This window comes from Bombus bifarius, unplaced genomic scaffold, assembly GCF_011952205.1.
Source record: "Bombus bifarius isolate JDL3187 unplaced genomic scaffold, Bbif_JDL3187 scf7180000007973, whole genome shotgun sequence".
Taxonomy (NCBI): Eukaryota; Metazoa; Arthropoda; class Insecta; order Hymenoptera; family Apidae; genus Bombus; species Bombus bifarius.
The window spans coordinates 6424949-6452943 of NW_022884359.1; the positions used below are offsets into that span (position 1 = coordinate 6424949).

Consider the following 27995-nt stretch of genomic DNA (forward strand, 5'->3'; position numbering starts at 1 on the left):
TACTACAAAGGGGGTGTTTGTAGGAAATATTACATAAAAGTAAAAACGTATCAGAAATAATTTTTATTGTTTCCTTTTTTCAATAAACGCATCAACTTTTCACGGGCTTCTTTAATCGACATCTGTCAACATATAGTATGAAAAAACAGCGAAAATTGCTGGTGTCAACCTATATTAACGTCCAAACAGTAAGTATTACATATTTTTAAAATAAATTATAGATTCTTGTATTCGCGAATGTAGAAACTATCATGAAATGTTTAATGAACATTCGTTATTGTATGTATGTATATCGTCACACATATGGATTCTTTTATTTCGCATTTGTTTTGAAATTAGTTATGCTCGCGTATACAATGCACATGGCGTGAAATTAACAATTCTCGTATATATTCGGGAAGCATCAATCCAAAGACAATACTGACTCAACGGAATTTCTATTTCTTGATTGATATTCTCCAATACCAACATAGTTCAGTGGACATCCAAATATTCTCCGATCGTCCGGTAAATAGATTGGTTGTAGATTGAAAATGAAACGCCTTGCAGAATCTAGAAAGGTACACGTAAAGATTCTCAAAGTAAGTAATATATTAGGAATAGATATTAAAGCTGTATAATTGTATAACAATCGACCAGAGCTCCCGAAAGAAGCTTACTTCTTGGGGGAAAATTATACTTTCTTATTTTCTTTAATTGTAGTTGCTAGATTAAAATATATTTATTTTGTTTATATTTTGTTTATATAGCGTATATAACATCTTTTGGTTTTGTAATGATATATCAATTAGTTTACAAATTTATTAAAAATGGCAAGTTTATATTATATTTATTTTTTTATACTTTTAAGTTTTAATTTTCTAAGGCAATAAACTGTAAAAAATACAGTTTTTTTAGTTATGGAATATGGAAACAGGGACAATGTTTTTTTTATTATATTGTTTATTAACACATTATAATTTTCTCGTAAGTAATTAAGCTAATACTGACCTGCAGAAAAATTTTTGACTGTCGTTCGTTGTCCAATACCATTTAGCGTGATGGCCTAAATAAGATTAAACTTGTTTTAAGTAATTTTCAACTTCAATATCTTAGATAGAAAAAATATTATTTCGATTTCATTCCAAGTAACAATGGAAGAACTTAAAACAGGATGAAAGTCGCTGTAGAAATTATGATAAAAATATTTCTTTTAATGCAACATGCACTCAAATGTACTGTATCGATCCTTCTCCCATTATACTTATGATTCATGCAATATTGATTGATGCATCTTTATAATTTTAAATTTTTAGATTACTTTCCTTCTAGTTAATTTTTAAATTTTCATATTATTTGTCGCTAAAAATTGGTAAATACGTAGTTTCATTCATGCAATTGAATATCTTTTTCAAATATTTTCTTAAAGTTCATTATTTATTAAAGTTCATCCTTACTTACTGTAGTTGTAATATTGTCTTTTCCAATTTTTATAAAAAAAAAGAGTAAATCGAAAAAAATCGAAAAAAAGAGTTTATCGAAAAAAAGTAATTTACTTGTTGAGCACTGTAATATTTATTTCATTAATTCTTATAATATTCCTTCCTTTATGTATGCAGATTGTATCACGAAATACATTCTTGGCCCGCAACATAATTTATATGAAATTGAACATCATTATAATGTAATGATATTCTGTACTTAATATATAATTATAGAAAATTGGATTAGTATACAAATCTCGTATAGGGATTTTTTGACTAAAGTACTGCTAGATACTTTTTTTACTATTCTCTTTGCTTTTTTCCTATTAGTTATTCTGCAGTCTAATGAATATTAGTCACTGTTATATGTACATATATCTCAATAGCAAAGATATATCGATTCAAACATTGTTCCTGATGATAGGCGAACACATACGTTTTTGTTTCAATAAAAAGGGAGTAATAAATTTTCATATGCTATGGCCTAATATAATAAAAATGCAATATACGCTGTTGTGCAAAAATTTTCAGATAGATTTTTCACTTTATATTTCAAAAGCTATGCTTAAAAGAATTTTAACTAATACTGGGTATGATGGTATAACAAGTAAAAGATTATGACATAGTTATATAATATTAGTTAAAATCCTCCACAATACTGCTTGTGGAATATAGAATGAAAGATATATTTGGAAATTTGTACACACCATTGTACACGAAGAGCATAAAGGATAATTTTTCTTGCAGATAAGTCGCATTAAATCATGCAATATTAGGTATTCCAATGTCGTGTAATTCGCATCAATATTTTAAATAAAACATACACACGATGCATAGAAGGATTCACTTTACATCTACTATTATACTATCGTAGTAGGCGAACGGAAATTACATTATGGATAGAATGAAGAAAGCAAATGAACGATCATAAGAACAAACGATGCAACAAGCTTTACGATAACACTGATACCTCTAGGCTTCGTACTGCGTTTTCGTGTCATCGTGTTCGGGATTGTTGTTTAATGAGTCAACACTCTCCTCAACACTTATCCTAGACGAATTTTCCGGCTGAAATTATTATACATATATTTTCGATTATGTTCGTCCGCATTCGAAACTTTCGAATTATTCTCGATTTTCTTTTTATTCATGTTCCATATGACATGATGATCTAATTGATTGCCGAGAAAATGATGTTTATGTGTCTTAGGACTTTTATGGGTATTATGGTATAATTTTCTTTCATGTGTTTTGTGGGTTTACGAGGAGTGAGATGGCACAACGTTTTAGAATTGATTTCCTTAAGGATGTTTTATTCGTTGTTCGTATAACATAATCAATATTGCATATTTATATTTGTATTTATATATATAAAAAAGAAAGGATAAGGGACGTACATACAAAGCTGACAGAGATAAATAACAAATGTATGATAGATGGATATGAATAACACTGGTGTGTCACATCGCAGCCAAATAATAATGAATATATCCAACAAAATTTGAACACATTTACTTTGTGGTGAAATCGAATCTGTCCTTAAACTACAAATTTTTCTTCACTTTGATATAATCGAGTAACGGTTTAACCCACCAAGGACTATTTCAGGTTGATGCAACATTTCATTTACATTTGCTCCGGTCAATTTACATTATTGAACTCTGTCTTTTTAGCCCTTTTTACTTAGAATCTATTTCAATACCATTTCTTCTTATATATAATAGTACGAAGATGGAAGAAATTCAAATATTGTAGTATTACAATATGATAAACTTTTCTTAAAACAGGTTTTTTTTTTGATACAATAAGTAAACGTGCCTTTGAAAAGTGTCTATTATTCCAATGCATACAGTTTCTGTACATTCTGTTTACAAAACGATATTTTTTATATGGACAAGTTTATGTTTCTCGATAATGTTGTATCCATATCCATTACTTGGTCCTTAATGGGTCAACTAACTTATACGAATATCAAAGTAATAAAATCATGAAAATCATTTTTCAACACTTTTCTCCGTTTCTTAATTTAGCTTAGTTCCACGTTTAGTTTGAGATCTTTGAAAAATAGATTCTTGCGATATCGGACCGGATTCGTATTTCAAGGACAAAGACCTATCTATTCAAGGAATAACTTCTTGATGTTTTTCTTACCGACTTGACAAAATCTTTATCGTCAGTATGTTCTCCTTTCAACTGATGTCTCTCCTCCTCATCTGGATTCTGTTCTTTGGAATCGTCTCCTTTTTCTTCTTCTTCTTCCTCAGCCGCCTCCTCTTCTTCGCATTCTTCCAGTTCCGGCTCCTCCTGCAGATCTTCCATCGACTGGAAATCAACGATTCGATGCGTAGAAACCGAATTTATATTTAATCCTTGTACGTTTTATTGTATTCTAATTCTTTTATAAATTCTGTTCTATCGTTCCACTCCTTGGAACGTACCGTAAAAAGTAGCATATGTCGTTGAGATATTTAATAACAAATGCTCAATCAGAATATGAAAATTTGATGTTATCGTCTTCGTAGTAAAAATTAAAAGCTAAGAACATTTCACAATATATAAACTAGAATTGATTTACCAAGAAGAAAACGTTAATTTCTAGAGTAATTCTTTTGTAAAATATTTTTCACGTTACTAGAATTATATAGCTAAAGAAATATCGTGGTCAGGTATTCGTTTATTTATTTCGATATGTTTTAAAGTATTTCAAAGCGAGCCTGCAAAGTAGATACAAATACGAATAAAACATTTGTTGCGCATCGATCGTGAAATAGTGTCAATTTGAATAAAAAAAATTTTCCTTGATGGAGATACTACCGAAAAATCCACTTGGCAAACTGCTTAGAACTTAACATACGTAATTTTTATAAAAAAAAGAAAAAATCTTTACGAATGGATTTGGTTTCGGAGGTTTAGTGATGATGCCTGTATTTACCCCTAGGAGCTCCTTCCTCTCTGGTTCTTCATCTGCTGTAACATAATTTTAAATCATTTCGAATCTATTTCTACGATAATCTATATTCTAATAATTCCGTTAATTCTCTTAGTAGTCTATCTATGTATAGCTCATCTTCGAATCTTTTCATTGAGCTATTATTACAATAGAGTTTCGGTTTTCCGAGTCCCGTTTAACCGATGTTCTGTATCGATGAAGAGTGAGAAAGTGTAAGTAGTCAGTAAATAGTAAGTACACGCACGATATTACGTTCAAAATTATTACTGTACTCTATTTTTCTATTTAGGATGTTTTACGATTATGCTCTTCACACCTCTCAACCAATCAAAATCCTTTCTGTTATTATCAAAGTTGATTAACATTGAAAACCTCGAAAACCATAAAATTCTATATTTAATTTTCTAGATTATCATTGTAAATAAATATATAAAATAAATAATCACTATATTTTGAACATTTTACATATTTCATATATGCATTCTATTCATTTTTGCACCTTCAAATACAAATTTGCAGCTTATTTATCATGATCTTAAACTTACCTTTAATATGAACCCTTTTATCGTTAATTAAGTCTTTCGACTCCGCGTTGGCCAGCGGTTTATACTCTTTCGCCGCGGACTTATGCGTGCCATTTGGTCTTTTCTCATCTTCTGTCACGTTCTTGAAGCCTACCGTTTTCACGGCACCAGCTAGTTGATCCGTATACTGTTGAGATTGCCATCTTTGAGATCCGGAGGATGAAAGTACGGGCGAGCCAGCGATCCCGGCTTCGCGTCTTCGACGTCGATCCTTTCTTGCGCTTCGCCAAACTTCATAGATGCAGCCGATCACCGCGGTAACGAATACGCAACACAATGCGATGAAGATGTAAGTACCAGCACCTTGTTCCTCCTGTGTCGCGTCGGAATACTGCGATTTATATAAATTCCTCTTCGGAGGATCCTCCATCCAGGATCTGTTGCGATCCTTTGACATATTTATTATATTAATGCTTATTTCATCTTGCTATATTGTTATTTGCTATGCCGTCAAGCTTAATTGAAAGCTATTGTATCAAAATTCTTTGGTAAGATAACGTGTGCACGTAAAAGTTAAATAATACAATAACTTTGTTCGGAGTTTACATTAACTGGATTTCTTCTACCAATATCTATATTCCATCAACGTTTAACACTGTGACTGCCACGCCGAAATCACATGAGGACGCCACGGGAATATTTTTATTATTCAAAGCATATAATGGCAAAGTAATAATAAATTAATGATATAAGACAACATTCTTCCCCAATGAACCGTTCATCTTATTGGTGGTTACGGGTGACCACCGTAGTGCCTTGGTAACATTTGATAGCGACATATTATAACAAGGCTTTGTTTATGTCAACAAACCATTCGCATTCGTTATTTCGTCGTAAGCAAAACGTCCAGAATATATTGTTGAAACGTGTAGAAGATATTAGTAAACAGTATTTGCTCATTCTATATAGAATAGTAAGGTATGTTCACACTCCTAATTTCAACTATATGATTATAAAGCAGCCTTTACGATTATTTTCTAAGGTGTGTTTATAATAATATTCGTAGATTACCCCTTAAAGATATGAATGCAAACACAGTGCACCGTTAGATGCAAGATTTATTCTCATTTTTTTTTTATTGATGTTCTAATAAAAATGTTTAATTGTTGAATGGGGCACTTTTTATTTCAAAGTATCTTCTATTTATCGGTTATATTCAAAATGCCCTAACTCTCAATTTTCATTGAATTTTTACAATTGTAAGAAGTTCAAGCGCTCCGGTTACCAATGACCACCGTGGCGTCACAGGAGAAACCGTGGCCGGTCATATATGTTCAACGTGGCAGTCAAAGCGTTAATATCGCAGAACCTATCAAAATGGTATGTACCAGCATTTAACTAAGTGACTTTCTATATAAAAAATATCAAAATAAATGCTTTACTATTGACAGTACTTGATAATAAAAAGTTTCTTACAACGCTATCGTTTCTGGGTGGTTCAGGGCCACGTGGTTCCGTGTGAAAGACCGCGCACTGGGCGCTCCTCACTCCAGCAAGTATCGTCGCCCTGACCGTTTCGCTGCCCTGTTTCGTAAATAGCATATATTCCTCGAGCGGTTTCATGCTAGGTCCTCCGTTGATCGATACCACGACGTCTACAAGAAGAGGGTATCCGTCATTTCGTAATCGCAATGTGGCTGACGATCGTTTTGTCTAACATAAGAAAGACAGTATTCTATTAGAAACCACGGTTCGACTCTTACTGTCGACGAATAAACTGTTATCGGTTTTCGACAGACTTTTGTTTTTCATAGCGGCTTGATTTAACGTAGGACTCACTGCTCAGACAGCCGGTGTATCCCTTGTATTCATTGCCGCTGAATCGAGAATCTGTCGTGTTCAGACCGCCTAGTTGAATTTCTGTCACGCCTGGACTATTGTCCTCGTCCTCTCTCGGCTTCAACACTGGCATTGGTACCATTTGCACCGGCTGGCGATCGATCTACAATCAGTAAAGGGATTGTCAATCATTTTAGGAGATGGTATGCCATTCTAAAGTCAAATCTAATCTGTTCGACAGATATTCGACGGCGGATATTGCAAGGCATTTCAATTTACATCAAATGCGATTTGGTTTAAGTATTCATCGACGTGTCTGTATAAGTAGTTATTAATAGACTGTTTTTATTTATCTAGGTAAAAAATTCGAAAGTGGAAAATTAAACGGAATGCAAGTAACATGAAAAAATATATAAAATATCCAAAGTATAGTGCTTTCTATAATACTTAATAGGTGAATTAATATTCTACCGATATAGAATATATACTTCTGTAATTCTCAAGAATACTAATTTGCATAAAAATGCTCAGTCTATTTGTAAAACTGGAAAAACTTTAAAACAATAGCAAGAATAACACACCAGAAGCGTGGTCGTATTATTATCTCGAACATAGTAAATGCTGTGTCGGTTTCCATTTGCGAAGCTTCCTGGACGTAAACGTACTTCATATACGGAGCCTTCTCTGTCTTCTTCAAAAATCAGCCCACCTTGTGACGACAAGGCAACCAGCAAGTAGTAGTTTCTGAAAAAAAAATCTTTCAAAAGACATCTAGGATTCAAGAGCGATTTCAGATCGTGATTATCATTGCAACGAATTCGAAATATAAAATATATTGATTGATAGTGTACGGATTAGAAACATAGAAAAATGACGAAAAACCTACTTATTTTCTGTTTGTAAAAGTAGAAGAACCATGGTATGCTGTTGAACATCATTAGTTGAGAATGCTAATTGAACCTTCACTTGGTTCACTTTGTCAACCGGGTCGAACTCGCGCTGCAGAACACTCTCGCCACTGAAGTCTGCTCCCTTTTCTAACACACAACGCGAATTTTGTATTATTGAATTTGATAAGTTTCAAAATCCTTGTAAATCTCTAGAGAAATGTAATAATTCCCAAATGTAATAGTTGATTCTCAGTGTAGCAGAAATTATTTTTTCAAATTATTTTTATTATTGTAATTTAATATTATCTAACACAATTTATATCTTTAGTATTTAGATAATCTATGAGTTGTTCAAGGTCTTATCATTTGTAAATGAGCGATGACTTTATTTTTCAGGATTGATTTTATTAAGTACAATCGCATAAAACTCTAAGTGACATCATCTTTTTATTGGTCTAATTTATTTTTCAATTGGTCTCTGTATCGTTATGGGAAGTGTCGAAAGAAGGTTGTATCGAAACATAAGAACATTTAATGTATCTGCTAAAATAAATAAAAGAAATATAAATAAGAAAGAAAGAATAAATATCTAAGAAACATAGATTTCAGATCCTATCTATCGTATCTTTATGTATATGATTTATTTATTAAAAGCATATAATATTTTCTGGTGAGACGTGCATTGTATCTAAATGACTAATTGACATTTTAAACGTTGTGACATGTGAAAACGTTTTCTATTAACACGCGATCTCTTCTAACCTTGACGCAAATGAGTTTTAGATTCAAGTTTATTAAGGTTTTCTTTCTTGTTTACTTTAATGAATACTGCGTGCAATATTCGTAGATGAGATATCGTGTCATGACATGATGTCGTTCACGCGATCTCTTCGAAGATATCTCGCGTGCCTATTTTTCATATCTCAATATTTATAACTAATTAATTAAATGTTGTTTCACATGAAAGAGAATTTCACATAAAATTTAAAACACTTGTCTTCCTACATTCAGCATCGTTTTCTACGTTTTTTAATTTTTCTATGTTTAATTCCTCTCTATCAACGAAAGAAACCGAACGAATTATTCTTTACTGAATGATATATGAGAAATGTTATAAACAATTTATTCTATCGATGGATTCATTCTAAATTAATATATACAATATTTTAAAAAGAAGTAAATCCATCTTTGTGATCGAATAAATCAGCCATTGTACTAGGTAAATCTATTAAATTATTTAATGATCGGATGAGTCGGACAAAATATTTTTAATTTTCCTAATAATAAAACACAGAAACTATTTCATCTCGTAAATAGTATAAATGATATCGCGTTGCAAGATATCTCCATAATTCATAAATTAAAGAAGGATAAATTTTGTTGTTCAAATCATTTTCTCAAAAAAGAAACAAAAAAAGAGCCTCGAAAGAATAAACTTAAAGCAAAAATATCTCACCATCAGCGCAATGTTCCCCAAAGTACGACGTCAATTCACAGTTACAAGAAAACTCCTGTCTTCCAAAATCTTCCGTACAAGTTCCGTTGTTCTTGCACGGGGTAGCGTCACATTTCATCTGACAATTAGGTAGCACTCCTTTGCTACCCTCGTGATTAGCCTCGTTCGCGAGGCTAGGCAAATCAACTAGATATTCTCCGATCATCAATCCACGAAGACAACCGACATAGCCCTTAATTTGCATATCTTCTTTGCCGAACCTCAGCAGATCATTCGAATCGAAGCCTCCTAGATTCACCTATGTAAGATTTCTGATCATTGCATACATTCGACTCAGTTTGAAAGTCTGAAATCTCACCTGAAAGTAATTGCTGGGCGGCGCTGGTGGCCTCTGAGGTGCCAGTACTTCCTTTTCTGGATTTATCCAAGGTTTATTCGAGTACGTGTCTAGCAAGATTGGAGTAGCGTTTAGAGTAGAGTTGTACTCGTTCACGTGAAGTGTCGTTGATTTTTCGTTCCGAATTATCGCGATTTGGACCGAAATTCCTGTGTTCACACCTGGAAGATACTTGTACGTTACATATTGCTATGTCAAGATATATAATATAAATTACTGGCTACAATATTATACATTATTACAAAAAGTATTGGAACACCACTGTATCTATTATAGCATTTGTATGCTAATTAGTTAATGCAAAAAATATAAATGTCGATAATTCAAATATATATTAGTGTTCGTATTATTAATAGTATTTTCATACGACTACAAAAAATTGATACTATGAAAATGAAATTTTAAAATAAGATAATTTCCTATGTTCCGTTTGTTAAAATAACAGTAAGATTGGGACAATTCGCGGACTGCAGCAGGTTCGATAAAGAGTCCAAAATATTTCTGAAATAATATTCCTAATAAAATATCCCTTTTAATTACCTGGATATTCCACGGTGATGTTCTTAATCTCATTACCAGCGTTGAACAGATACACTATACTGGTGCCATTCGAGATGTAAAGATGAGCAAAATTATTCAAGTGATCATTCGCATACAAGATCAACGAATGAGTATCATAAGTCCTCAAGTTGATCAGAATATTTTGTAACAGTATACTCTTCAACAATACCGTTTCTTCGCTTTCTTCGTCCTTACCAAAATAATTCTTTTTGAGAAACGCACCTTGGGAAGTGAATGTCAAGGCCTTGTTGTTTATATCTAAATGATCGAATCGATAAAACGAGAATCGAGAGATAAAATGTGGAAATACATAGGAGACAGTGGAGATTTGAAATTGGCTGCAGAAGCTTACTCGTCTCGCAATAGGTGCCAAGGTGAGCCCATTTGTTCTCGCAGACGCACTCGAAGTTGCTCCACAGTTCTACACATCTGGCACCGTTCTGACACTTGTTCGGTTGACAGGAGGGTTTGCAGTCCTTTATGATCTCGGATAGGTGGACCGACATGTAGCTGTGAATGTCTAAAATCTCCCCATTCACAACCAAACCACGGAAACAGCCGATGAGTCCTTGGCGAACTGAAGAAGTCCTCAAGTGTTCTCTAAGAAACGAGAGTCGGTTTTTATTCTTTTATTTTGGCCAAGTCATTGAAACTATGAAGATATTTTTCATTTTTGAATGGAATTTCAAATGACGATCAATCCTATTAGTTTCTAATATTTTCTATGTTCGTAGCCTCATTTTTCTAATATTTTTTAAATCTCTAAGCATCTTTTGTTTCTCTAATTCTTCTAATATTTTGTTCTTTTAATTTTTCGCATATTTATTTCTCAATTAGTGTTTAATCAGCGTTGCATCAGCTGGGAGATTATTAACGAAAACGAGAGAATATACTATACACGAAAAACTAACACAATACGTAATTCGGTTTCCACGATAAGCATTAACAATTCGTGGGTTTTGTTATCTTCTAAGGTATTTTTGAGAAAGGTTTCTAATTTTTTTACAGTACTTTGTTCTCCCTCCTTTTCTCAATTTTCAAACATTTCCAATAGTTTATAATATTTTACTGTTTTAATATTCAGTCTCATTCTCGTAATGTTTTTAATATCCATAAGCCTTTCGTTCTTTAAATATTCCTATATTTCTTTTTTTTTTTTAAAAGACACTTTAAAAAAGAATACTCACGCGGTGGCTCCGCCAATAAACATAGAACCTTCGAATGGCCCAAACTCTTCTTCAGGTAACAACTCAACCATTTGATAGTCGGTATTGATCATGAATCTAACGTGATAATCATTATAGTCGATCCAGATTTTTTGCCAGTCGCCATTGTTCAATTTTCTTATGCTCTGCACCTCTAACTCCCTGATAGTACCAGTATTTAGAGTGAAGTTAAACGTCAATCGAAATTCTGAAGTCAAAGCAACCATGAATGATGGATAATTGCTTCTAATTGGTGGTTGATACAGAAGAATGGCCTTTTCTCCAGTTGTTCGAAAACTGAATGCTATATCTCCTTTCCTCCAACCAGGCACTTCGATGTATGATTGCGAGGTCGTGAAAGTGACAACGTATTTCTGTGTATCTAAAAATTAACGAACGTAATAATTAACGATAGTTAACAATTCTCGAGTGCGATTAAATTTGTAAATCTACGAATCGGTGTAGAATGTAAAAGATGCGTCATGAGAGCTATTGAATCTAATGAACCAATTACTCTAAACAGTTTAATTTAATTTGATAAAGAAACATCGCTTACTAGTTTCGACACATTCTAACGGTCCCAAGGTAATTCGTCCCTGTGCATCGTCTTCGAGATCTTTTTGTTGCAAAAACACCATACTGGTGATGCCTAAGGAGTCTGGTCTTTCGTAATATCCTTCGTCAGATAGCCATTTTCCTGCGGTTCCGGCGAGAACATCACAGTTACAGCTTAGATTTGCATCGACGCATGTCCTGTTCACTAAACATAAATGTGAAATCGATATTTCGTTAATATTAATGCATTGCCAGCTTTATTGATTATTACGATAATTTCCAATCAAAAATGTAATAGAACTCTACGAAAGTTCCATTTCTACGTAGAAGATACGAAATATAAAATCGTTATAACGTTTGCTATGATATCAAATCTCAAGTATTTCTTATGATAATTGTTGTTTCACTTCTTTATTTTACGAAGTATAAAAAGCACTTTTAACCCTTCTGTGCTGCATAGTTTCTCTAAATAAAGATTTCTTGTGTCTCGTATAAATCGGAAAATCACGCGATTGAAATAATTAAAGTCACTAATTCATCCTGAAACGTTTTATATTATATGGATTCCCGTTAAAATATGGTTTTTATATAATGAACAGAATGCTATAATTAATTTCTATATTAACGAATAACGAATAGAATATGTGAAAGTCTAATACTCACTTCCACAAGGACAGGATCCCCTAGTCACATTTCCTATGTAGTCTACGGTGGTTCCTTTCGAGCTAATGAACCACGTAGCACTATGCAATTCCAATGGCGCTTTGTAGCAATCGTACTTGATGTATTGACTACAGTACAACGAATGTGAGATCAATTCTTGTAGCATCTCTGCAGTGAACTCTCTGTATTTGATGTCGAAAGAAAAATCGGATTCTGCAGTGGATCTAACATCGACTTGCGAGGGCAGATTGTGTTCTACTATAGTCTTTGTCGAGTCCTCGATAGACTGGAACTCGCACTTTACATTCGCTGGAGGGAATCTACCGTTTCCATCAATGTCGATTGTGTAAGCTCTGTCCTGGGTATATCCCAATAACGCTAGCTCCTCGCAGGTTTTTCTGTATATAGCTGAAATTTTACATATTTTTGTATCATTTTTTACTCGCGTTATTAATTCTCTTACCACGATAGATTATTACGCTATAATATTAGGTCGTCCGAAAAGTTTCTTTCGTTTTATAAGGTGTTTTTTCGACCAATCGCGGGGAGACGTAGCCGCTAGGAGAGACGTCAACGGGGGTCGTAAATCCCCGTTACGATTATAACAATCGACACCACGAATTGATCGATCCCCTGATTTCCGTTGAGATAATAGGGGTGATTGAGGTTGTATAACACTGTGATTCACAGAATTATAAATTATATATTTCCAACACTTAGATCACACTGATGAGCATAGATAGATAGATAATCACTTATCGCACGAAGATAAGATACATATGTACGTTAGAGCAGGGCTCTTATAATTAGATTTAGTGTATTAGTGGACGTAGCACTATAAGATATTTAGGAGAGGAAATGTATGCTCGACAATACCGAGACCGACTCTCGCGTTATGCTTAGACTGCCCGATGGGCATTAGCGGTAGACTTAGTAGTTGACTTTTCCAACGATGTAGAAGAAGTGAAGTCGAGTGACGATGCTGTGTCGGAGAAAAGCTAAGGATAGCGCATGGGACCATCGGATTTGTTGGTGCCGATGTTAGTTAAGAGAGTGAGGGAAACAGGTTTCGCTGTTAATTGGTTAAACGAAGGGTCTTAACCGCCCTCGAGAGAAAGTGGTTAGTGGGAGGAAAGTTGCAGCGTACGTGAGAAAAACTAACTTTCCCTTGTCTCGCCGTGGTAGACCTTAGCAGGCAAGTGACTCGGGTTTATGACGGGTGCTTAAGGCTATTGAGGGTACGCCGTACGGAAAAGCGGACATGTGGTGTCCGTCTGGCCCGCGGTGTGTGACCTGGGCCAGGTAGAGAGGCCCGGCGTAACATAAGGAAATAATGGATGCACAACATTTTCCGTTTTATATTATTTTATCGAATTACGTATGATCCATTTTGCACTATCAAAATAAAGATCACAACGTAAAAGACGTGTCTGTAAAAGAAAGACACTTTTCGGACAGCCTAATAGATTATTACGTTGTTGGCTACTCAGTCGATCTTCAACATTCTTGGGAAAGATTAATTTGTTTAAAAAATTTTAGTAGTCGTAATGTTTGATTATTATTTTTTTCTTTCTTTACAAAACAGAAATTAATACTCTAGCGATAAAAAATGTATTGCAGCATAGGATGAGATAGTCCAGATTAATTAAAAATACAATTTTTCACGTTATTTCGAATATTTCGAATAAATCTACAAATTCACTTACTAAAGTGACAATTTTTCCCGATGTAGCCAGTGCCTGTACAGTCACAAGTAATTCTGTCCTCTGTCACCGAACATTTCCCCTGATGTTCACAAGTGTTCGGCCTGGTACAAGGATCGACGAATTGGCAATTATCCAAGGCTACCTCGCCGATCACTCTATCGGTATTGATCACGTGTCTAGGTTCTATTCTCTCGTCGTTCACCTGTATTTCACGCATACATCCAACCAGACCTGAGGCAGAGTGCAACGCGTTATAATCTAACGTTCTGGTCACGTAGTTTCTAAAAAAAAATGTTGAATTTACCCGCGTTGCTTTTTCCACTTCCGATGATAACTTTGTCGCCCAATTCGAACGCCATGGAGAAAAGTTTGCTGTGTTTGTTCCGGTAATCCACCAGGACACTGAGCTCTCCTCTCGTGTAATTCAATTCGACCGCATGCCAAGAGGTATTGTAAGGGGGAAATTTGACGGCGGTGGATACCGTGATGTTCTCCGTTAACACCGGGATCAGTTGAAAGCGAATTTCGTCGTTTATCACGCGCAGCTGATCATTTGTAAATTCGTAAATCGTAATAGGCAATTAAAGATACTGTTACTTTACGATACTTGACAGTTTAAATTTGATGATACTTTAGAATGTCTTTTTTAACCGAAATTATACATCGAGGTAGAAGGAAGTCAGCTTGAAATTTTGTTACATTGGAAGAATAATGCGAAGAATCTGAGCAAACTTTAAATAATAATGAAACCATCGTTTGGATTAAAATTAAAACAGTTGAATTCTATTTTATTTCGAAGGTTGGCTAAAAAACGAGACACTATTATTTATAGAATGATCTAATCTTATAATTCGATATTAAAGGCAGCAAGTGTGAAATAGAATTCTTATGGGATTCCAACGAACAAAGTATAAATTTATATAGTAGAGTAAAGTTATAGATGATATGCTAAATTAATGTATATAAGTTTTTTTGAAAATCGCAGTTTCTTAAACACTTCCCCAATAACTTTACTATGCAAGTTTTGCTAGAAAATTTGTCTATAACTTTACTAGAAAAATTGATATTTCTGAACGAATCTATTCGTCTTGTTTATCGTTTTTGAATAAGATGTCCGTAACATACCTCCCAGTATCCAAGACTACGATTACTTGTCACATTCCCTGACGCGACCACAGCCACCGGTTTCGAACTTTTGAAGTCGAAGCTCAGTTTAAGGGAATCGGTGCGTGCTATTGGCCACCAAATGTGGCTATCCGCGAACGGATACGTTATTGGAATCACATCAACATCTGCCTCGTAATACTCTGGCGCCAATACACCGATATAATGCACCATGGGGTTGGAACGTTTCAACTCATAAATAATGGACTTGTCGTTGAAGAAAACGTACTTCAGCGAACCTGAAACCAATTCAATCGATTTCCATCGATCTTTTGGAGTCGGCATACGAGCATGTGCTACTGCTATAAATATGCGTCTTCTAAACATATCCAGATCACTGAATCATTAAACGACAGCGACAAGATGTTCTTAGGTGATCGAGTCATGTAAATTTGTTGACACTTAAAAAGGAATCAAATATCAAATATGAAAATCGCTACAGGTCTTAGACGAGCAAAAGTTAACTTGGAAAAAGAGTCGTCAATTTTAAAGAATTTATGGTCCTATTCAAAGGATAAATTTCTTTCGAGTAACTGTCCGACTAATTTCCCTGTATTACACCTTAAAAAGTTATGAAAAGTAAATTGATAAAGTGATATATAGAAGAGAGAAATTGATATTTCTTAATCGCGTAGCGGATGAATAATTTACAATTTTTCTAGTGAAAATGGAAATCACCTTGATTTGATATATAAAATTTCAAAGTAACTGGCTGTAGTTTAAGTATTATAATAATTGACAAAGATTCGTACCTGCAAAATTATTATACGACCGAAGGCCTTTCTTCTTGTGCAATTCAGGACCACCGCCAATGTAGATCTCAGGATCGATGATCATATTATAATTCTCGCCAGGAATTTCAAGCACTTTGATTTCATCGTCCAAACTAACGAAGACCAAAGATCCATTATGAAATATCGTTAAATTATTCCAATGGTTCGAGGTGATATAATCGCCTAGTTTTGTCGTGATCTTCGACTTGTGGCCGAAGTCTAATGCAACGTGAACTGATCCATTCATGATGTATGCTGCTATGTAGTGTGGCGTCCCATCGATTTCACCAGACGCGTAAAATAAAGCCGAGTCGTCCCATTTTGTCTTTATAAAAGTTAATAGAAATATTAGAGAAATTTCTTTACGGATGGAGATAAAAATTTCTTTATTAAGTACCTTGAATGCAAGGCTTATCCTGTTCACAGACGAGTGAACTCTGTCCTTCCAATCGTAAACGCGGAACGAGACGTATGAAGAACCTCTTAATGTTAAGATCGTGGCCGCTGAAATATATCATTCTTTTATACAAGATGTATCAGAAAGTTTGGACAAAAGTTTGCGTCTAAATTCTATATGTTAATCCTTCGTAGCTAAAATATATTGTTTACGTTCATATCCTAGCGACACGGTCAATAATTAAATTAAATATATGAAATTCTTTCGACTCTTCGAGAAACAAAAATTCTGTACGTTTATATTTCATGGAAATAAAATTTTATTATGTAGTATCGTGGATAAATGGTCTAGGAAATATCGGGTGAACCATAAATAATAAATTCTATCTATCAATAAACTTATCATATAGGATAGAAATCATTGGAAACATTAATTTCTAATATTTCTAAATAAATAAAAATCCTATAATTATAACTATGATCAAATATAAAATTATCATTTTATAAGCGAGTTATTTATTTTCCTGATGTAAGTAAACGACGAAGGACTATTTTCTTTTTACGTACTGTATACATCGCATCGTTCTCCTTCGTACTTCGTCCCAAAGCAGTCGCAAGTTAAACTATTATAGTGGTTCACACATTGGCTCGAGATGAAACAGAGATTCTCTCGTGTCCTACATCTGAAATTTGTTTATCAAGCGAATCATTCGAACATAGCGATAACAATTATCGTAATATATTTCAACGAGTCTCTTACTTGTCTATGCAGCCCTCTTTCACATTTTCGTGCTTCGTGGCAATCAGAGGCTGAATGGGCAACAAATCGCTGGCCGATTTGCCTGAGCTGAGAACCATATCTCTTATGCAGCCAACAAACGATTCTATTATATACTTCACGCCGTGCAGCCTCTCCTCGGAACTCAACCCTAACGAAAATTGTGTAATTCGTGAGAAAACTGATTTAATATATTCTAAGGTTTCCTTTCTTATTGTTCCTAATTCTCACTGTTTATAGCTGTATCAATGGACTATTAGCGACTTAGAATCAGTTGAAATTATTGGCTGAGTTTTCCGACAAGATCGTCTCTTCTTTTTCTTGGCTTTAGCAATAATTTAAATATTTCGGGACATTTTTTATAGAGGAAGAACCGATCGTGATATTAAAGTATATGAATTAATCGAATGCAAATTACAAACAGAAATACGGAAACTCATTAAAAATTGTACGGTTAACTAAGCTTCTTTCAGTGAGTACCACGTAGGTATCTACGTATTAGGTAGGTCTCTATACATATTATGTACGTTTACTTCATTAAACTCTTCACGATTAAACTTCTGTTAAAGATATATAATCAGAAATCAGTAAATCAAAAGTAAAAAATAAGTTTCATTACCTCCAATAAGGACGACAGACGCGAGTTCTTCGGACACTCCGTAATTGACTGCGTGCTCCAGAACTTCGAGCGTCGTCTCCTCCTGTTTATCGTCCACCCTGGCGATCAATTTCGCTCCGTGGACGTCGATTCTCACCAGAACGCTATGCCATTCGTCCCTGTTCAACCCCTCGCCGACAGTCAGGCTGGTTGACCGCTTTCCGAACACGTGCACCACTTTCAGCTGGCCCTTCTCTACGATCACGTACAGAGCATAAGGGTCTAAGCTCTCTGGTCGATCCTTCACGCTGTGGTAGACCAGCAGACCATGGGGTAATTTCGTGCGAAATTTGAAAGATATCTCGCGACACAGTCTGCAAATTAGAGCCATATTTAAAATAGTGGATCAGGATTTTCCTATTAACGTTGATTTCTTGTATTTTTGTGCCAAGAGATTGATAACTCGACATTGGCTTGATTATATAAATTGTTCAAAAGTGGAACTGATCGATCCCATTCTTTACAGATTTCTCAATTTCAATGTTAAAGATACGGAAGGATTTATATACTAATGTCGTTAATCAGTTTGTCCTTCGTGTGATTCATGCGTACAATTTAAAATTCTTTGAAGCATAGTTAAGATTACTCACCGAAGTTGAAAAGGTTTTATACCGCTACCGTCCAGCTGAATAAATGTGTTACTTTGCGCGAACATAAAAGTCTTCTCGTAGCCAGACTCCATGAAAGTTAGTTCCTGTCGAGTAATTCTTTGAGTGTACTCTCGTTAACAAATTTGCTATCCTAATTATTTCCTTTGTTAAGCGATGAATTATTAGATTAATTATAGTTAATGCCGTGATATTATGAAATATTTGAATTATTTGTCTCAATCAAATTAAATATATTTGTATCGTATGCCATAGATTTTGAGGCAGATTTAGGGAAGTTAGTTCACCTTTCCTCTTTTGTACTTTGGTACAGGTGGTTTTGTTGGTTCCGGCGGTGTAAACGTTGGCCGTGGAGTGATGGCCGTGGTAGAAGGCAGTGTGTTCGTGGTTGCAGTGCTCGTTACAAATACGTTTCCCTTTGTGATCAAATAAGGTGGCAGTGTATCTAAGAAACCAGAAATTCAGTAAAAATACCACGAGAATTACATTTTCTCTGGAAAGGCACCAAGTTTTTATCAAAATTAAATCATGGAAAAATTTTCCGTGGCGTCTTTTAGTTTACTGCGTTCTACGATTTTGCGTGATATCTGTCTCTTTCAGGAGACAAACCGTGCAAAGATTTTTCTAGTTGATTATATAAAAAAGAATGTGCAATACAAGGAGAAAAAATTTCATTCATATGTCATACAAAAAAAAAAAAAAATTATTCAAACGCCTAAAAATGCATCGTTGTAAATTTATAAAATTTCTGTAAAAAATTAGCAATTGGACGTATTGATTATTCTGGAAGTATCGATGTTAATAGAAGTTTACTATCTCTTTTTATTTTTGTATTTTTATACTAATCGGTTTGTACCTTCCAATTGCCTCATCTCTTTCTAGTACATTATCCAATCACGATATTCAAATAATTGAATAAATGACAAAAGTAATCAAAGTATTTCCTTACGTTCAGGACCACCCACGCAATGGTAAAGACACTCGACTTCCGAATTGAAACGATTCTCGTTTCCTAAGCAGCCACCGTAAAGAAAAGTCCTGCATTTCCCTTCAGTCTTGATGAACGTCCATTTCTGAACGTTCTGCTTGCATGGTCCTGGTTCAGTTTTCACGAGACACCTGTCAGGAAACGTCCTCTTCGTGGTAGTGGACGTGTCCATTTCGTTAGACAGATCGATCTCTGACGAATCTGTTAAATTCGCTGAAACGATCGCGTAAACGTATGCCCAAACGAGGATTCTGAAGATCCATCTTTTGTGGTCGATCATCGTTGTTTTCTTGCTGAAAAATCGGGCAACGTTCATCTAGTATTTCGTGTTTTATTTAGAGAATGCTGTTGTTGTGGATTGTTGAAAGCAAAAAAGGTTTCGTATAGAGAATGCCGGATAAGTTAGGATAATTCCAGAGTTACTTTTATTAGTTTCTATAGCTTGATAATTTTTAGAAATAATTTTTGGAAAATGTGAAAGAGAGAACAGAGTGCTAGAACTGTTTTGCAAAAAATATCGAGTAGTTAAAATAATGTTGGTGTTATTTTTATACATCTATCGTATAACCGTTTCTAGGAATAATTTTTGGGAAATGTGAACAGTTAAACAAATAGTTTCAACAAGAAATCTAGGATTGTTATTGGTAGATTTCAGATGTTTGTGCATCTTAGTTTTAAAGGTGCAAAAATGCACAGAGTGCATGGTATAGCAAAAATCATTGCTGAAAATTTCGTCTTAAAAAGATCGTGATGTTACTTTCATTAATTTAAAAACAAACGCTTAGTAACTATTTTTAGAAAATAAGAATAGTATCAGGTAAGAGAGCAGAGAGTTAATCTTAATCAAGAATGTAGCACCATTATCAACGACGATTTCCGAAGTAAAGAAAATTTCGAAAGGAACGTTCGTGAATGAAAATATTTGTATTATTTTTATCGATCTATCTTGTTTGCAAATCATTTTTAGGAAATGCAGAAAAATCGGTACTTAATTTTAAACAACGATTTAAATACATACGTGTTTCAACGAAATCCAATTGATCCATATAAAACTAAGCTTACCAATTCCATCAATATTAATCGTCTTATTTCTGAAGAATCTAAGAATACGAAGAAATGAAGAAAATTAAGAAATTAATCTACCGTGATATCAAAATTTAAAAAATGTAGTTAATTAGCGCGGTCACTGAATAGTTGAATTATGGTACATCAGTTTTACTCTCAAATAAACGGTCGAAAAATTTAATTAAAAACCAATCTCAAATCCGCACTTCCATCGACAAGGATCATTAATATCAATCTGGACTGCTACTCACACCTGACACACTGTCCCGGAAACTCAACTTAATTACACACTCTAATTAGTCCTTTCTTCGGTTTTCACCGTACCACACACTTTCCTAGCCACCGCTCTCAACGGCGCTCCCCCGCCCATAATGCACATAAAAAATCCAACCGAAACAGATCACTCTCGAAGTAGGTTTCTCCTGTACCCACATCCTCCAATTTCATTCTGCACGTTTCACGTTTTGAATTGTGTGGTCGCTTCGTGGAAGAAGAGCAAAGCGCAAGTACGAAGATGGGAAAAGAGGAAAAGACAAAGTTTAACGATCGAGCAGATCGGCGAGATGCGGTCGGATCTCACGTGCTAGGCCGGTCTGTGACAGTTTTCTGCGTCCAAACATTGAGGACGCACGAATCTGCGTACCTTGATGTGCCGTGGTCCAAACGAGATCGCGACTAGCTAGAGGACAGGATGTGACGTCAGAAGGCCCCCGGCAAGCACGACGGCGGCTGCGAGTCAATTGTCTTCTTTCGCACTGACACACCGATAATCTGATCCCACACGAACGACACGCGTGTGCACACGCCGCCACGCACCGTCACGGCCCGGCCACGATAAGCGTCTCCTCCTCTTCTTCGTTCGAACGCGACACTCTGCCACCTTCTCGATCAACGATCAGAGGCGCTCTTACAATGCCACCTTCTTCGTCGGCATCGCGAACGGCCGATCGCATCGAGATGATTCCAGTCGCTTCGAGGAACCCGCCGCAAAGATTTTCAATCGATTCACCAACGTTGGTCGAGGGATAAACGCCAGAGGAGTACAGTCTGTCCTACGAGAGCGTATTGGCGATATCTCAGAGAAAATGAATATATTTGTACAAAATTTAATATGGATTTTAATATAAACCTCAGCAAAAGTAAATATAATTGCAAATAATTTTGTATGGATCGATAGTACACTTAAACTATTAATACGCTTTTACTTAATAACACGTTCAATTTTCTGTGTTATCGATTGGCAAATTGGAGAATTTGGAAAAGTTTCGGCACGCTTTCTACTCATTTTTCAGCCTGCCACAGATACAGATACAGGTAGTACCCTATATATTTTACGAACGCGCGAATATATTTTTCTTTTATTAGAGTTCTTGACTTTAAAACATCTTTCAATTTGGACTTCGTAATACCAAACATTTTTTTTGAGATCTGCACCGGATGACTCGGACGATTAGTCCAACGCAGTGTCATCGTAGACGATAGCTTCAAACATATGCATCTTTCAATAATCTTTCAATAATGTAGACTTTAAACGAAATTGAAATATTATAAGGCAAGGCTTATTCGATAGGACCTCGTTAGATATAAACTCGATCTTTGTCTCATTAGATATAAACTTTCGTGGATATCGCCAGTACGCCACTCTTGTGGGACAGACTGTATTGGGTGGAGTTTTAGGCTACGATTAAGGCGGATGCATATTTCGACGACTCGATGTTCTGACGAACTCAATGTGTCGGCGTAATCGACAATTTATATTATTCTTATTATTTTCAACAATTAAAAGTATGTATATACAGGGTGGTTGGCAACTGGTGGTTCAAGCGGAAAGGAGGTGATTCTACGCGAAAAAAGAAGTTGAAAATATAGAATAAAAATTTTTCGTTCGAGGCTTTGTTTTCGAGAAAATCGACTTTGAATTTTCGCTCGGTACGCGTGCACTTTATCGCGTCTCGTTATAACGGATCTCACTGTAGATTTTTAAAAAAATAAAAAAAAAAAATAAAAAAAATGTTTATTCTGTATTTTCGACTTCTTTTTTCGCGTAGAATCACCCCCTTTCCGCTTGTACCACCAGTTACCAACCACCCTGTAGATTTGTATAAGTGTACGCGTCGTAGTGTTCAGATGTTTCGTTCGTCAGAACGCCAGTTCGTCTGAATACGCATTCGCTGTAACTATGGCCTTAATCGCGAGCACTCGAATGTAGGTGTTTGTTGGTGTTGGCTGGATGTTTGTGTGATGTTAGTTTCGGTCGATTTGCTATGATACGAGTGTGCTTTTGAACGTGTCATTTTTGTAAGTTTTTGGGCTTCGAGTTGGAAAGGAAGCAAGCAGAAATTTGATCTTTTCGTTCGATTTTTTGTTTGATGAAATTGTTTTAGGACGAAATTGTTTAAGATGAAATTGTATTTTGATCTACGAGTTGTCGAATTTTAAAAAAGAAACAGGGCAGATGTGAAAGAAGCAAGAATTTTCTATTGCTCTTCAATTGTTTGTTTTAGCCTTGTTGAACGAAATTGTTATGTTTAACATGGTCAGTGATTTTCGTAATCTCGTTGTCGCAATTGAATCATTTAATATAATAGAACTACGTTTATCTGAAATCCATTAATTGCAGGAAAATTTGATTTAATGTTTGATTAACTAAATCCCTATTATTCGAACGAGCAATCGTGGATAATGGTATGTATAATCAATAAATTCCAATTACACGAAGTACCTACATGGTTCAGATAAATACAATTCCATCATAACAAAACTGTCGTTGATAATCATATAGGGTGCCCAGTTTTTCTGACCAAACTTTGTTTACAGACATAAATAAGAGGAAAATGTTCTATAAGAGTACTGTAACGGACTCGTGATTACTATGATACAAAGCAAGAATAGGTCAATATATTCTGTAACTATTCTGTAGCTATTAATATCGGTATTCGGTATTTCAACATGTTCACTGATTATTCTTAGCAGGTATATGTCTCTGACGAAAAGTTTAATTTATGAATCAAAATTTATAAAAAAAGTTTTGTTTTTCCAAGAGTTTCAATACTTGCAAAAATGTGTTAGAAATATTTTATTTGAATTTATTAGATTAAGAAATTGTCAAGAAATGCCACTTTTCCAAAACATTCAATGTTTCTCAAAATATATTACAAATGGTTAACATAAAAAATTATTGATTATACATATATAGTATACATAATAGAATGTTTCCAAGTTCAATATGAATCGCACCTTGAAGGGACTAAACAGCTGGAAAACATGCGAGAAAATGAATCGAAAGTGCGTTGCTATTCATCTTCGTTTCCATCATTGTCGCCACCTCTTCCTATTCTTCTTCCTTTTTCCTATCTGTTATTCCACCATCTTCTGTTAATGCTCCTGTTGCTGCCGTTGCCGCTGCTTGTAGCAACTAGACACTAATTTATTAATACCACTCCGACTGTTACACGTCTCTTACTCGTCATGGTTTATTGACTTCCATTGCGACCCCGTAACCAACAATACGTTTTCGCATAATCCCTTTATCTCTTTAACCTCTGGTTTTCGTTGGTTTATATTTCATCATTAATTTAAGAGAGAAATTTTCGAACGGTCTAACGTGAAGTTTTACTTTTCGAATAAAATTTCAAAAATTATCGTGGAAGGTTCATAAATGGCCCTTTACTCTTTTCGTATCGAATATATTTATGTGAATAATTACAGCGTCAGACTAATTTGCCATTCATATTTTCCGAAATTTTTAATACTGTTTCTTGAATTTAAAGTTCTTTTAAATTTCTAATTTTCTTTATGAGAAAAATGAACTTACATGTACAGCTTCTAGAATACCGTGACCCGAATAAGACTCATTTTAGAAATACCAAAGTTCCTCTCATGAAACCATTTAACGCACCTACGAATAAATATGGTTTCAGTAGATTTAAATACCAAGATTATCGAATTTGAAGCACCAAAATCGAAATTTATCGATTTAAATGGAACTCTAATACAAAATCCTTACGAACATTAAGATTGGCAAATGACAACAAACTCGAGCCTCGGAATTGAGCAGAACATTTTTGAAATTTCATTATTAGCCTACTGATTTAATTTCGTTACTAATTGTCCGAAGAAACATTAACGCGTTTCACTTAAATAATTCAAAAACGCACAAGTAAGGTAAATTCGCATCTCAGGCAATCGAACAATTTAGTTCACTTTCCATATTATTTCACTTGCGAATCACAGTAGACGAGTTCCTTATTTTGAAACAGCAAGGTAGCAAGCTCTTCATGAACACTCCTGTTGTCCTCAGAAAATCGATATATCGAGCAAACCTGGCGAGTAGGTCATTGTAGCGAGCAGGCTTTAAAGCGAAGGCTCGAAGAAAAGGAAGAGAATTCTTGCTCTCCATTTACGTAATGAGCAATCAAATTTCTTACTTCTTTTTCTTCCTTAGAATTCCTGATTAATTAAACGGTTCAAAAATCAATAAAATTTTTTTCAAGCTAACCTAGTTAAAGTGAATGTGGAGTAAATTTAAACTCTTCCTTCATATCGAAATAGAAATAAAAAGTTATCGTATAATAAAAATGTAGTTTCTGTCTCTATGACAAAATGTAATATTCCGTAGTAAAGTCATAACGCCACACAATAACTACGTTCGTGTAATTGATGTAACTTCTTTGAAAAGTAATTTTAAAAGAAGAACAGAATATCGTTTTTCAAGAAAATTTTGTTTCATTTCTTGTAAAAAAAACCAGAAGGTTCTACTGCTATTATTTTTTTCACTGATTTCGTTATATTTTTAGAGCAACAACGTTTCATTTTTCTGAGAAATGATTTTCTCACTTCTTTTCTTTTATGGATATAAACTTGATTAAATTGAAACGAATGAGATTAAATAAAACGAACAAATGGTTGAAAATCTGAATCTTGTAATGTTATATTTTTCCGTGTAGGGTTGAAAATTACAAAGGCTGAATCAACATGTCTCGAATCTTACGATCGACAATATGACAATGTATTTTTAAACTCGACTCAGGTTACTTAATTTCAGAATATTTCATTCTAATTTATATATCCTATGATATCCATCTTATAATGGATAAATATCAGCGATGATAGCTTTCGTCACATAAAATACAGGAAGCATTTTATTCTTGAGAAGTACATAATTTAATCCAAACGGTTGCTGGTCATCTATGATCCACACGATGTAAACGTAGCTTGGTTTAGAGTTAAAAATATCAGAGAATATTGCAAAAACAAATGTAAAAGTTAATTGTCCAAATTTTATTTTGTCTTATCAGGATCAAGAAGATTGAGAGTATCGTGAAAATGTTAAAAGTCATCTTATCAAAAGTCGTTTTTCCCAGCTCACACGTTAAGGAGACGCTTCCCTAAGAAAAGGAATTACACTTTAACCGAACACCTAATGTATCCGGGTCACGAATCAGCATCCACTGAATTTGAATACTATCGTCGTCTCTCGATTCCTCGAATGAAAAGCAATCCATTACTCATAATCCATCTCCACGCACGGGATCAATTTTATTTAAGACCAGAAGACTGTCGCATGGCCGGAAATCACGTAGGGCGCTACACCGATCTTATCCTTTGAAGGGAAACGATTTAGGATTTACATAAAGGAAGTTTATCCTCTAAGAGTTGAACGCTAACGCGCATATCAATGAGAAAAGATGAATTAACCAGTATGAATCAGTTTGATGTAACTATTGTCTAGGATCATTGCACGTTGCTTCTCTTACGCATAAGAAAATTTTTGTGAGGCGGTTTTCATTGTCGCCTCTAGGTTTGTATAGGCGTCATTTAATTCTCGAATGCGTGTTTTTTCGAAATATAATAAAGTATTTTATTATGTATAATATGAGAATGCCATAAATTATTTATCTTGTTGGTTGTACAGCACTTTTTAAAATTCTTTGGAGTAATTGTAAATTGTTAGACACTATCAATTAAATCGTATTATTCGAAAGCAATAATCGAAATAAAAAATTATTCGAAAATTTAAATCGATTCTAATAGAAGACAAAGTTAAGTTTCGAATAAAATTTGCTTAAACCTGGCTGCGTCTATGGATGATCCAACAGGTTGATATAATGGAAATAGTAGCACGAGCCAAGTGCATAAGAAGTTAGCGTGATAGCGATAATTCTTTGTGTATATACAGTTTCCTCAAACGTTGAACTAAAGATCGAAAGTGTTTTTTTAAAGGAAACTGCATCTGTTTGCATCTCGGCGCTGATTCTTATTCAGAGATAGTCTGCTTCATTAACCGAATTGAATCTTTAAGAACGATCTTCTAATTGATGCGATTAATAATCGCTGTGTCGCTCGAGTGCGTTTGTGTCATGCTTTAAAAATGTTCCCCTTCTTTGCTTTACACTCTTTTTCTCCTCTCGTCGAATGTACTGTTTATAAGAAATTAAGGCCAAATCCTTGTAGAACTTCATTTTTTCAGTTAGTCGAATAACAAATTTGAAGATCTTTATTTTTAGCAGAGGGTACAGAAGTGTGCTTTGTCTTTTGAAAAAAGTGTCAAAAGCAAGTGTTTGGAAGAGAAAAATATTTGTTTTGTCGACTTTTGAATAACAATTTACACTTTTTCGCGAACCATGATATTGTGAGACGTTTTGTCGCGTCTGAAGACGATTCGGTAGGTCGAATTTTTTCGATTTCAAAATTTCAAAATTGTTTTAAGTTTATTTATAGTAATTTCTCCACCGATTATTACAGATAATTAAGCATCGGATAATTAAGTTCACGTTAATAAATTTTTTAGATAGTTCAGTGACATAAATTAATTCGATATTAGCAAATTTCTGCACTTTTGTTTTTACCAAATTACTGTTACTCGTTTCTTTCATTTTTCTGATGATGAGGGCAGATGACACTTCCATAAATTTCCAAATTAATCATTTCCTTTGAATTTCAGTTCCCCCTCTCCAAAAATTATTCCGAAACTAACAACTAATTCTTATCAATATTATCCTCATTCGAAACTAAATTACTTACACGTTTCAAACATAGTCATAAAATCTTCACAAGAAATCAAAGAGAACACCTTCTAAACAAGCACACTGATCATTGTTCACTCGCGACAGAAAAAATATTATGTTATTAAAATTATTCGCGATAGAAGAATTTTCTGTTATCAGGCTCGTTTGTAAAATTTGTAAAAAGAATTTGTTTGAAACGATATTCTGTCTTTTGGTGTGTCGAAGTGCGCGACGCGACGGAATCGCGCTTACGACTGACACATTAACTCATTCTCCAAGCCGCCGTGCTACTACAGGCTTTTCCTCCACCCACGCAGCCAACCGCGTATCAATTGAGGGTACTATCACG

At 34.6% G+C, this 27995-nt stretch overlaps 1 protein-coding gene across 4 annotated transcripts; it reads right to left on the bottom strand.

Moving 5' to 3' along the window:
* Positions 1-48: 48 nt before the first annotated feature.
* Positions 49-27917, bottom strand: LOC117215178. 4 transcript variants are annotated; one of them, XM_033461591.1, is made up of 28 exons: positions 27663-27917; positions 19536-19867; positions 18874-19031; positions 18569-18672; positions 17940-18292; positions 17303-17471; positions 17110-17225; positions 16544-16650; positions 16126-16471; positions 15335-15612; positions 14514-14754; positions 14210-14440; positions 12504-12911; positions 11842-12045; positions 11268-11667; positions 10433-10680; positions 10060-10338; positions 9481-9680; positions 9123-9420; positions 7663-7813; positions 7358-7520; positions 6777-6939; positions 6414-6592; positions 4959-5385; positions 4351-4430; positions 3615-3785; positions 991-1045; positions 49-552 (listed from the first exon to the last, which is right to left on the bottom strand). In XM_033461591.1, the coding sequence occupies exons 2-28, from the start codon at positions 19852-19854 to the stop codon at positions 404-406; spliced, it is 5997 nt and encodes a 1998-aa protein (XP_033317482.1). In that variant the 5' UTR covers positions 19855-19867; positions 27663-27917; the 3' UTR covers positions 49-403. The 4 variants fall into 4 exon arrangements, with proteins under 4 accessions (XP_033317482.1, XP_033317488.1, XP_033317497.1 ...); XM_033461608.1 differs by lacking the exon at positions 49-552 and adding an exon at positions 2434-2531 and having other exon boundaries at positions 1015-1045; positions 27663-27916; XM_033461597.1 differs by lacking the exon at positions 27663-27917 and having other exon boundaries at positions 4351-4427; positions 19536-19854.
* Between the last annotated feature and the right edge of the window lie 78 nt (positions 27918-27995).